General features: G+C 48.3%; 2 protein-coding genes across 2 annotated transcripts; both read left to right on the top strand.

Annotated features, from left to right (window-relative positions):
• Positions 1 to 7,024: 7,024 nt before the first annotated feature.
• On the top strand, positions 7,025 to 10,435 carry clcA (putative C6 finger domain protein; the record flags this gene model as incomplete). The annotated part of the gene is made up of 4 exons (XM_057297479.1): positions 7,025 to 7,576; positions 7,716 to 9,846; positions 9,911 to 10,049; positions 10,120 to 10,435. 4 exons carry the CDS (start codon positions 7,025 to 7,027, stop codon positions 10,433 to 10,435), a joined length of 3,138 nt encoding a protein of 1,045 aa, XP_057145361.1.
• Positions 10,436 to 11,574: 1,139 nt separating this feature from the next.
• Positions 11,575 to 12,677, top strand: N7519_010705 (short chain dehydrogenase/reductase family protein; the record flags this gene model as incomplete). The annotated part of the gene is made up of 2 exons (XM_057297478.1): positions 11,575 to 11,611; positions 11,668 to 12,677. 2 exons carry the CDS (start codon positions 11,575 to 11,577, stop codon positions 12,675 to 12,677), a joined length of 1,047 nt encoding a protein of 348 aa, XP_057145360.1.
• Positions 12,678 to 12,819: the final 142 nt, after the last annotated feature.

Below are 12,819 nucleotides of genomic sequence, written 5' to 3'. Positions count from 1 at the left end.
TTGCGGTGAGATTTGCGTGGGATCTTCATTTGGCTTTTCTTTTTAGAGGTTGACAGGTCTTGGTGTGGTGAGATCGGAGTTGGTTGGATGCCTTGAAAAGAGGGAAATATCAATATAGCAACAGAAGAAGCAAGAATATGCAGAGGGATTTATCTGTGGGTTGATTTGATGCTGGTTTCCGTGTATATTGCTGTGTTGGGCACTATATACATCGATTGGGGTTATGGTGATGAGATACCACTTTGATGTACGGAGTACTCTGTATGTATATACAACATAGGTATACAATGCGGAGATATATTCCTCGTAAAATCCAACTCTTGTTCTCAACGTAAATCTTACATGAAATGATAAAATGTCCGAGCCACAACACACTTGGACTGCGTAATTGCGTATTTCACTATAAATCCCATCCAATAAAACTGCCAAGTCCTACTCCATCCCCTATTAACCTCCAATCAAACCCCGAGAACCTCCAAAACTCGACAACTGCAAATCAGATCACATCACACAATAAAACCCCATCGCGCTTGGTGCGCCTTGTCAAAAACAGACCCAAGTCTGACATATGTGCCCGCTTAGCAGATCTTTAATCACCAGCAGAGACAAATACAACATAAACCCTGGCACGGAGGATTGCCAAAATGGGACTAGCACAAGTACAGTGTATACCGCCATGTGGAGAGTGAAAATTGAAGACCTTTGGGGTCCTCGGGGACCAAGTAAACCGATTAGGCTAGGGGTATGATGTACTTTTAAACAGGAGCTAACCCTTGTATAGGATTTGACTCAAGGGCTTGTAATAGTAAATACAGAGTACGGAATACAGACAGAGAGCTTTGAATTTAGTAATAACTATGGTAGTATAAGGAAATACATCATGATATCAGAAATATATAGTAATCTAGGAATGTGGTTGTTTGATCTCACATAGATTGAAAAGTATGCAAGTGGCTTCTTCAAGGCGGGGGGAATGTATGAGAATGTGTAGATAAGTACCCCTAGAGGCCGACAACCTCAACTTCAACCCCAGACTACTGCCCAATAGAGCAATACCTACATGAATACTCCATCGAGTGTGTGAACGGCGTGCATAAAGTTGGTGTGATTCCAAAGCGTCGGGTTCGACTACGGGTAGAATCGTCGCGTTCGAAATCCTCGTCCTTCACGGTAAGGTACACAGCCGCGCTAAGAGGCTATCAGCGGCCTGGTGGTTTACTTTGGTGTCGCACGAAGTAAATTTGTGTGTACTCAGTGCCCGATACGGGGTATAAGGTGGGAGAATGCCAATAACCAAACTTCTGACACTGGCCGGCGACTTCCAAATCCAGCCGGACTCTCCTCTCCTGCCGAAAGGGACTTCTGGGCTCACAGGACCAGAATACTGGTTGGGATCTTGACTTTCTTGACTTTTGCCGGATGGTGGCTTCAGACTGCAGCAGTACCGATCGGGATCAGGCGCTGGTCTCGTTCTTTAGATTTTTGTTTTCGGTTTCCCTTGCATCTGGCGAACGGACCAGTGGTTCATGTGAGCTCGGTCTGGTATTTAAGCCTCAGGTGTTTGTGCTGGATTCCTACTCAAGGGATGGTGCAGCGTAAGGAGGTTTTGTTTTTCTTATGCATCTGGCCTGATCAAGTCTTGTTCTTGATGACCTTGCGGCAGTTTTGCGTGACCTGGCGGGGCTGGTGTGATAGGCAAGTAAATTGTGACGAGATACAAGCAGTGAGGGGGGAAGAGGGGTCAGAGAGTTTCCGGACTCAAAGACTCAAAGACTCAACGATGGGGATAATCCCACCATGACCACATGGAATCAAATCCCACGTGTGAGCGCCTCCAGCAGGGCTTCAGTGAGCAGGAGGCAAGGGTAGAAGCGATCTTGATGTATCAGTTGCACACATCACTGTGGCAACAGGACATCCAAAGCCGAGAGAGATTTCGACGGACGGTGAGAGTCTGTGTTGTACAATCCGTACACATCACATTTCCCTTTTGCGGAGAGTGGATGTATGAAATCGAACTGTCCACGGGTGTCATGCATGCGGGGATGGGAGAACGAATAACATTGGATTCCAAATTGATTGGCAGGGACACATCAATCTTTAAGATTAGCCCTGGCAGATTTGCAAATTTGCGTTTGCGATGCAGAGAAGCGGGAGAGCCCCGATCGTGAAGAATCATGTCGTGTCCCGTGAGATGCAGAATTTCTGGACTTCATCCCGATAATGCCAGCTAAAAGGCTCACGCAGCGCGTCTGGGCTGCCTGCATAACTGATCATCCAATGTACAATGACAGAATAATATGTTTAGCTACTATCGTAGAATGGAGGTGATCACATTTCAGCTGAGGTGGCACAACCGATCTGTGGCAAACGAATTGCGCGCTTATGATGAGGCCCAGTGATTTGGAATTTGATGGATCGTGAGATATCCTGTTGTCCAATTTACTTGCAACATACCAGTATGGTGGTGTTTTCAGCATTTCAGCATTACGTACGGAGTACAATAGGTCCATATTTGGATATCGAGGATTCTAGAAATGCAAATCAGAATCAACTCCGTAGACTAGTAAGGACCCACGTTGTGCATTATCTGCGTAATCTGTTTCTCGGTATAAGGCAGAGAGATTGGCAGGCTGGGGTTGCGGTTGCAATTTGGTCATGGACTGTGTCTTTGAAGCGTGTCAACACTTCCTTTTCAGCGCTGGAGGTTATACTCCCATCTGTGTACCTCTCACCAGCCCTACGATACTAAAGTTAGAGACAACCATGTCAATATGATATATTGTTGATGCTATTGTAGCACAGACATCCCTATGTATCTTGTTTCACCTCTACTGGATACTGGAGGTGTAAGCTGCATCCCGTCTACTGCCTACATACGTATGCCAATTGCACATCGGAGTCTCAGTCCAATGCGAGGAACTTGACCTATTCCACGACCACTATGCAACCTTCCGTGTTGCCTCTCCTCGATACTCCGTAGATGTGGGGATTTTTTTTCCCAAGGGAGAAGATCGTCTGCGTCTTCCCCATATGGAGCCTTTCCAATAGTCTGGTGAAGGTGATGCTCAGTTCTGATTGGATGTGAGCTAGTCTGCTACATACGTATTCGGATTCGGGCTTTCTCGAACGTCAGTGTCTTTGTAGTACTGTGAATAGTAATACGTGACCCTAATACTAGATACAGCATTCTTCTCGGTAGTCAGTGTGCGGGTGGATAGGGTGGAATAGAATCTCGAGTGTGGCGCTGTGGTGCGGGCTTAGGAATTGAGGCTCTAAGATACTCCATAGTAGTATTGGAATCCAGGCTATGACATAGGTGTGCCCTTTCCTACGTACTTATTATTAAGAGGCCGGATTTTAGCTTTCTCAATAGTGAATAATGTCGTGTTGCGGTTGCCCCTTGCGTTCGCCATTGAATATCTAATGAGTCTCGAAACTCTATTCCAGATATCTACATACTGCAATATGCATGGCGTGCAGTCACCACCTGCAAGATGTAGGTCCGTGTTATTTTGGAGGCTCGGTCTGTTTCTACGATGTAGTAGGACCTCTCTAGCGGAGCTCTATATGGGAGAAGCATTGGGACTCGACTGGCAATAGAATCGCCGCCTCGTACTTTTCCCCCATACCTCCTTTTCTACTAGCTAAAAAAGGCCCACAGAATTTCGTCTCCACTGCCATGATTCCCACTAAAACCAAGGCCCTGGGCTGCGACGCGTAGGCACATATAACTACGGAGAGTTAAATATCAAAAGCAATGCACCGCCCCGAACCCAACGGACTAGTGGAAAGGAGAGTGGAAACGGCAAACCGACAGGAAAAACAAAACCGGAAAAAAGATGGAATACTCCATATGTTTGTCGACATTGAATGCTGAGTGGAAGGCCGGTGAGATCCATGTAACCCTGATAGCCCCTTAACGGTGGCAAGAACTTGTGATTCAACTGTCAACCAGTGGGACGTCTTGGAATTTGCAACGGACCAATGAGGTATCATACTTGCATCATTGGAGGAATGGATGTTTCTACTCAGTTTAGGTCCGGATTGTTTTTCATTCCGACTTTTCTAACTCGGATCTCTTTCATGCACGTCAAATCCCTGGGCTCCCTTGATGAAGGAGAACCACGTCTCGACGTTAAGGAGGATTTGGCTTAATCAATGAATGCTTCATCAAAGAAAATTATTGCCTAACAAAGTCTTGGCTCCACGCGGATCGAGCACTATTGTACTGTAAGCAGCCCTAAAATGTGTATCTATCCATACTCCTTACACAGCCCACTGATAGACACCACGAACAGGTACCCCACCGTGATCCTTGTATCCTTAAGCCTGATTTTGTTAGCAGTTGAAGCGGGTGACTACACGGACGGGACACAAGTTAAACGGTCGAAAGAAGCAAAGTAAAAAAGAAAAAGAAAAAAAAAGCCAGTAATGCTAGGGCAACTCTGTGCTCTTGTGCGACTTCTAATCTGCGCGTTTGACTCGCTCATAAGACCTCCGACTGGGGAACACCGTTGAGTCTTCTGTGGCACAGAGTCCTTGAGCTGCATCCTGATCAAGCCAGGGGTAAACTGTGACTGCCTAAGTTGGGAAGGGAATGGGTGAACGTAATTTGGGATTCGTTTGACATCAGGGCTCCAGTATGATATCGGACAAAAAAAAGGACTTGGTTAAATGGGGTAATATGTCAATCCAATCCACTTTCTATAGACAAGAATAGCTTCTGGATGACACCCCTGGAGCCCGTGGATGGTTCCCGTCGTCAACCATGGACGGAGGGCGGGTAACCCCGAGCCCGGTTTACGACGTCACGTATTTCTGGTATTTACAATTCTATTTGGTCCACCTTCCATGTTCGATATTGTATATTATTGCAACATTGAATGTACATTCCAAATTCACCAGTTGGATGTCTTTCAAAGTGGATGCCTCCCAAAGTGTATCTGATTGACCGACAATCTAGTACCGGAGTACACGGGGAACAAGGTGCCCAAAGCCCTGGGTTGCGGATCAGCCCCAACAACCATCTCCCTGGGAGCGGGATGGATAAGGTATCCCTCCAAATGACGAGTGTGGTGCGGGGGGACTGAAAGCTTTCTTCGAATGTCGCCGATCTGGAGCTGTATATCCACTGATTTGAGGATCGAATTCGAACAGAGTTTGTGTTGAGCTGATTGGAAAAACAAGCGCCCCTTGCGAACTGTGTTTCCGAGTCTATGACCGAATTGATGGCCAGTGCGGCGTGTGTTATTGGGTGCTTGGGGCATGGAAGGATATTTCACTTCAGAGATGCAAGATACACCTTCATCATTGTTTCGGTTATACTTTCTGTGTTCTCCCCTTGAAAGGCAATTGTAGATTGCATGTGGACTGATCCAAATATCTTGTTCTAAGAGTACCCGAGTCCTGGGTACTGGGCAGCGATCCCTGTCCGACACACTGGTCGTGTTAGTATAATATGAAACGGGAAAATGGGGAAAAATAAATAAAAAATAGAAACACCCTCAAACACCTATTCTTACTCTATCCTTGAACTTTGACCTGGGGCCCTCACCCCAAGCCACCCAAGCGTACCTACCTAGGCAGGTAGCCCAAATCAGTATACGTAACTCCTGAATCAACTTGCATGGCGCATTTCCCGGCGAAGCGGTTGACCTTCGGGCGGCAAGTTTGATCCCCGTTCCACGCGGAGGATCCTAGCTTCGATCATATAGCACTTACATGGTATTAGTCTATGAACATCTAGCTATGGGGTATCTATATCCCTACCCTCAATTTATACAGACGCATTGCATATTGTGTCCATATCCTAGAATGACAATATTCATCTCATTTCTGCAGAGCATCTCATATTTCCCCCCAGCCGCCGGACCCACTGCCCTGTTTAAATTCAGTTAAAAAGAAACAAAAAGCAGACCTGTCAACTGTAAGTATTGGAGTTTTGTGCTTCTTTTCTCAGGGGTCTACAATAGTTCTTATAGATGTGATAACTGGGTTAGGAAAAAGCCATTAAAGCCATTTAGTATTTATTTTTTTGTTTTATTTTAGATTCGAGGTATTTGATAGTCACCGCGATTGTAAAGAGTATTTAATCCAGGGAGGGGCAAACACACGTCGATCCCTACAGGCGTAATTATAACAGTGAATTTATTAGTGTTATTACTTATGTTCCCCCCCTTCCCAGTTTAGATCTTTTTTTTTCCCTTTTGTCCTTTTATTTTCCTATCCATAGTTGTCTTTTCAATAACTGGGACATTATACCTACTCGAACTTGACCTTGACCTCTTGAAATTACCTATCTACAATAAAAGTGCGAGCCTTGCAACCCCACTCCAAGGTATTCATTCCAACAGGTACGTTTTCAATATATATTACCGTACCATACCTTACCGCGTACCCCATGCGTACTATACTTCGTACATCAAATGTTCCCATTGGAAACTTCCAAGGTTCCAAGGTTCCAAACTTGCACGGTGTTTTTCCCCTCCTTGGTGGCCCAACTTTGTACTTCTGTTTACGATCTATCTGATATACCGGATACACTGATCTATTTCGATTTTTGATATTTTCATATATCTCGGCCTAACACGGCCCCCCCCTGGTCGGATCATCGCCGTAATCTGACTATTTCTTTGTCTAGCTCCACACTCGGTTGCCCACTGCGACATCACCACCGCATTTTTGCGACCTGGAACAGCGGAGCTTTAGGGACTTTGATTCGCAGGCTTGTAACGGCGCGATCTGATTTCATTGTTTCAACTTTCGCTCCTTCCGACATCAGATCCACCGATCCGGCGTTCATTTGTTTCCTTTTATTACATTCTACTTCCTCGACTTCAACTGAGAGCACCATGTTGGGTTGAGTCCCGATTTTGACCAAGCCGGTTCGCTCCTCGAAGATAAAATTGGCCCAAGATATAGTGCCAAGGACCCGGGCTAGTTGCGACAAGACGACAAGACGACAAGACCTTCGCGTCTGGAAGCTTCAACCACCTCCGCACACCCGGACCATCCATTTACAATGAATCGCATGCCTCCCCCAGAAGGGCACCACGCGCACGCGGGTCCGCATACAGCATATGAGCCCTCATGGCGCCCTTCATACCCCCCGACTTTCGATAACCACCCATCCGACTCCCGCCGCTCCTCCGCAAACTCCCAGACACCCCTACCCCCGCAGCCGCCAGGATACCCCGTGATGCCCAACCGTGAGCTCCCACAGTTAACATCGGAAGGCCCGTATGGTCGCCCAAATGGTCATGGCCTGCCCCTGCATGCGCCCGTGCATTCCCCGCAAGACCCAATTCCCCCTCACCCGAACTTCCACCAGCCGATGAATGGCGCGCCGCACGAGGGCTCACCGGATTATCGCGCTCGTATGGGCTATCCACCCCCAGATCAGATCAACAGCGCTGAGCATACACCCGTTTCGGGCGCTCTGCCTCCTGCTTCACAGTTCATGACGCCCGTTGCTCAAATGGCGAGTGCGACGCCGCCCGCCGGGTACGATCAGGCATTTTACCAAAACCAAACGTTTGGAGCACGCCAGCGTAAGGCAAATAGAGCTACGCAGGTATGTTAAGCTAGTAGAAGGCAGAATCGCTTCGGGAGGAATTTCCGACTAACAATCGAGCTATATAGGCTTGTGATCAATGCCGAGCTAGGAAAGCAAAGTGTGACGAGGACGACCGAATTGCAGCCACTGTAAAGAGAACAATCTCGGCTGCGTCTACAAAGAGGTGCCGCCGCACAAACAAGAGAAGACTACTCAGCTGGTATTGGATCGGCTCTCCCAAATAGAGAGTCGCATGGAGGAGCGAGCCAACCGCATCGATGAGCATTTCGCAAAATGGCAAGAGCAAATGCAAGAGCAAATGCGCTTCAACATGGCTAAAGAGGTTAAGCATACACCTCCGACTGCCCAAGAACGTCCGTCCCTGCCACCACCACCAGTACCAGTCATCAAGCAGGACCCACCTCTCAAAACAGAGATGCCCAGGACCCAGGCCTCACCAAATGTTTTCGACCCTGGGAGCCAGGATGTAGGCGCTTCGAAGTTTGGCCAAAAGCTTCCACCCATGGACCCGAGGCTCGACCAGAAGGAGGCCGAGGGAGAGCTCTCCATCCCAGTAGAGCACACCACTGCAGCTCACAAGCTATTGATGTGGCCCTCGATTAAGAGGCTGCTACACCCGGCAAGATATGATGAGGACTATGTCATGCGGTTGGAAGAAGAGCGCGGTCTCATCAGCATATACGGCCAAGGCGAGATCTCGTACACTGCCGATGACAGTCAATTACCAATGGATGGTGACTCCAAAGGTGCCCGACCCGACGTGAATGGCGCAGGACTGGACGCCAATGTCGACATCGACGAATTTGGGAACTTGAATCTGGATGCTGCGACTGCTAGGCGCTACTATGAGAGCTATTTCCAGCACATGTTTAAGCTTCACCCATTCCTTATGGAGGGTGAACTTAAGATCAAGGTCGATAGCTTTATCCGAAGCTATTGTCGCCTGAATAACTCACCACCAAGTTCAGCTTCCAGTTACACTCGACCAGCTCGTGATGGTCCGCCGCCAGCCAAAAGGAGGCGGTCAAATGAAAACCTAGGTGTGCGTGGCGAGTATATGGAGACCATCCCCAACCCACTGCGGCCACGAGTGGGTAAAAACATTGACAATGCCTTGGTCCTGCTATGCCTAGCCCTCGGAGCCATTTGCGAAGCTCCTGCCCCTCTCCCTGGGCCTATCATGGACAAGAAGATTGACTACCTCAACCAACCCATTCCTGCTCCACTGCCACCATTACCTCCGCCGCCGCCTTCAAATACGACATATGTTACCAATGCTAATGGTGTGCTTTCCCCCGCAAACTCTGACTCGGCGGCCATGCAGATGTCGCTTTCGAATTCTCTGTATAGTGTGCCAACCCAGCCTGTCGGCCAAACCTTCCCAAATAGTCCATTCAACAAAGGCATAGACGGCCTGTCAAGGAGAGACGTCACAAACACGCGGGATGAACAAGGGAACACAAAGAACTACCAGGCCATTCCTGGCTTGACTCTCTATGGATACGCGACCGCAATATTGGGCCATCTGCAGGGTGGCAACGAGCTAGAACATGTTCAGTGCGGCTTGCTTGCAGGTCTTTATGCCGGCCAGTTGGCTCATCCTTTCCAGAGCCACAGTTGGATTTCTCAGGCCTCAAGAGCTTGCCAGGTCCTTGTGAGAACCAAGCGATATGAGCGACTCGAAGAGGGGGCTACGCAGGACTTGTACAACTTCGCGTACTGGACCTGTCTGCAATTGGAGAGTGATCTTCTCGCAGAGCTGGATATTCCAGCGAGTGGCATCTCCCGTTCCGAGGGTCGGATGGCTATTCCGAAAGGAAAATGGACAATAGTTCTACCGAACGATCTCACCGCACCCGAAACGATGATGATGCTGTTTTATTCTGCGCAAATTCATCTACGTAAAGTCTTGAATCGAGTTCACACAGACTTATACAAGGTTGAAAAGCAAGGCCAGACCCGATGGTCGTCCACCGTTCAAGAGGCTCTAAGTCTGAACCTCGATCTCTGGCGCAACAGCCTACCACACAGCATGCAGTGGAGCGAAAATGATCCACCGGCAGACGAAATCAACGCCGCTCGCATGCGTGCGAAGTATTATGGTGCCCGATACATTATCCACCGACCACTTCTCTACCACGCACTGCACTACGGCTACACAGGTGCCCGCGTCGGTCCAATCGGCAAGTCTTTAGTGGACTCGCCTACCTCGCAACAACTGTCCCCGTCTATGATGCACAGCGCCGCTCGGGCCCCGAGCATGGCGCGTATGTCGAGTGAGATGGGCTCTATGCCGGCCGCAGTCTCCACTGACTGGCAGCCCCCCTAAAGTCCGTTTACATGAACTGCCTAAGAAGCTGAAAACTGCCTGCGACATCTGCATTAAATCGGCTATCAAGAGCACAGAGGCTTTTGACGGCGTAGGCGGACATCGGTTGGTCGTTACCAACATCTTCGGCACTGCCCATGCGTAAGGAACCCTCTGACCCCCGTCTCAAGGAATCGGCGATATAGAGACAATACTAACATTCTCTTCGCAGGCAATTCGGCAATATGCTCGTCCTATCTGCAACTTATATGTCAAGTCTAAAGGAGCTTGTCGACCCAGACCAACTCGATCGCCTACTCGTTCGCACCATAGGCTTCCTCATCCAAAGCGAAAATATATCCCCCACCCTCCGCGCCGATGCTCGCATTCTCACTGAGATCTACAGGAAGATCTTCGGTCGTTCTCCTGATTTGAGGCAAGCTACCAAAGTGAGCAGCCAGACTCCCAGCCTGAACAGCCAAACTCCCAGCCTGAGTAGTCAGACTCCAAGCCTGAGCAGCCACACTACCAGCATGAGCTTCCCTTGAATGTGCATCTAACGTCAGAGTTATTTCTTTTTGTCCCGTTTCTAATGGCTTCGCAACCCAATATCTGATATCCTATATCCTCATGAACACTTCATGCATGTCCCTGTCCCTTTAAGCCCGGGCTCTTCCGCGCTCGACATCTGTTATCTGTCTTTCATCTATACCTTGTGCACTATACGGTTCTTTTCATTGATTCCCCAACCCTATCCGATTCAACACTCGGTACTCGTGCATCTGAGACAAAATTAGTTTACACGGGCTTTCCACGCGGTGATTGATTGGTGTGGCTTACTTGCATACGAGCAATCTTACATATTCTTCCATTGCCTCCTCAAGGTAATAACTGGGTTGGCTTTGACTCGTGACCTTTTTTTTGTCTTTCTTTTTACATCTCGTTTTTGGGTTGAAGGCATTTTGTGGTTCTGACGGTCTGTCCTCGCGGAAATACGTCTCCGGAATGGAGTTCTTGCGTCTCGTGTGGTTATTCTCCTACATTGCATGCATCTCAAGTCATACACGCCGCTGACTTTTCTTCTTGGATGCTCTTACAATATGCCGACTTATTTTTGTTGATTTGGCTGCACTATATCATTTTCATACTCAATGCAAAGGTTGCATCTCGTGGTTGGCCTTTGGTGTTTTGGATTCTACCATATTTGGGGTTTGTCTGCTGTAGAGTTTCTTTTCAGTAATTTATGATAGGGCAGGACACACCTCGATTGAGACGAAGTCTGATATTGCTTGATCATTTGCGGAATGGAAACTTTAGGGTTCATTGGAAGTACCCGTGGACCGGACCAAGATGGTGCTTTGTGGGCCTTCCGCTTCCACAGGTTCAGTTCCCGTGGTTTCATCAAGGTTGACCAATATCAAACTTTATTGAAAGTCCAATTAGAATATATTGGACACTCAGACATATGCATAAATATGAACCTATTATTACTGACAGCCACAGAAAGCAAATGCGTGCGGACCTCGGCTTCCCCGCATTGTGCTGATCAGGCGTTAATTTAGCGACACGAGTCAGTTTACTATGCAGCCCTGAGATGGTATATACATAAAGACAACTTCTGCTGTCTTTCAGGTCCAATATCAGCTCTTCGGTATCTGGCCAAATTTGATAGAACTATAGCCCAGACATGGCGCCAAACGCAAGAAAATGGCCCTCAAGAGAAGGTATCGACCCCTATCCCTATAACTAACGACCAGTCAATGGTAACAAACAACATTAGGCTTTACAGCTGATATACTGGGAAAATTCATCTCCCGGAGTCTCCTAGACCCTTGGAAGTTACTTCCCATTGTTGCTCTGGCCCAATACACAGCCCAAGGCCGTGATATTGCCAAAGCACGTCCAAACCTTGAAAAGGCCCTCAAAGCCCTAACAGCCCTAGCCCTCATCAACCGGCTAGGCAACTGGCTCGACCGTCGCACGCTCAACAACAGCACCAGTGACCCATATGACTGGAACCGCGAAGTTGTAATCCTAACAGGCGGCAGCAACGGGATCGGCCGACGCATCGCCGAGCTGCTCGGGGCGCGCGATATTAAAGTTGCCATCCTGGACATCGCCCCGCCAGCGACGGACGACGTGCTACCAAACAGCGTACGGTATTACGAATGCGACATAACCTCCGCAAACGACATCGCAGACGTAGCGTCCAAAATCCGCAGCTCATTCGGCCGACCTAGCATCCTAATCAACAACGCGGGCATCTGCACGGGCAAAACAATCCTTAAAACAACCCCCGCCCAGACACGCCGCATGTTCGAAGTCAACACGCTCGCGCACTACTGGCTTGCACAGGAATTTCTGCCCGATATGATCGAGGCAAACCACGGTATGGTTGTTACTGTTGCTTCGCTGGCTGGATACACCGTCACCCCTAATATGGTTGATTACTCGGCGTCCAAGGCTGCGGCTATTGCGTTCCATGAGGGACTTGCTGCTGAGCTGGTTACGCGTTACCGTGCGCCTAAGGTTCGCGCTGTGCTTGTTACACAGGGTTTTACTAGGACCAATCTTATCAAGGATTTGACCCCCAAGGATACTTGGTTTAATCCCCTGCTTCATCCTGAGACTGTTGCTGAGGAGCTGGTTAAGCAGGTGCTCAAGGCTGAGAGTGGGCATGTTGTTATTCCTGGATCTGCTGGATGGATTGCAAGGAGATTCAGAGGGCAACCTGAGTGGTTACAGCATTCGCTGAGGTGTAGGTTGGAGAAGTTGATGAGGGCTGATTAGTTGGACTTTGGATTGTTTTTTTAAATACTTCAGTGGTGTTGCGAGTGTATGTTTTTGCTATTATTTGGTGTATTGATGCACATATTGCGCTATTATTGTCGATAATAGGAAATTGAACATACTGTTTTTAGCGATAGTATAG

This window comes from Penicillium mononematosum (genome assembly GCF_028829835.1).
Source record: "Penicillium mononematosum strain IBT 11891 chromosome Unknown utg000005l:1.0-9366267.0:1.0-9372171.0, whole genome shotgun sequence".
Classification (NCBI taxonomy): Eukaryota; Fungi; Ascomycota; class Eurotiomycetes; order Eurotiales; family Aspergillaceae; genus Penicillium; species Penicillium mononematosum.
This window is presented reverse-complemented; position numbering and strand designations above follow the sequence as displayed.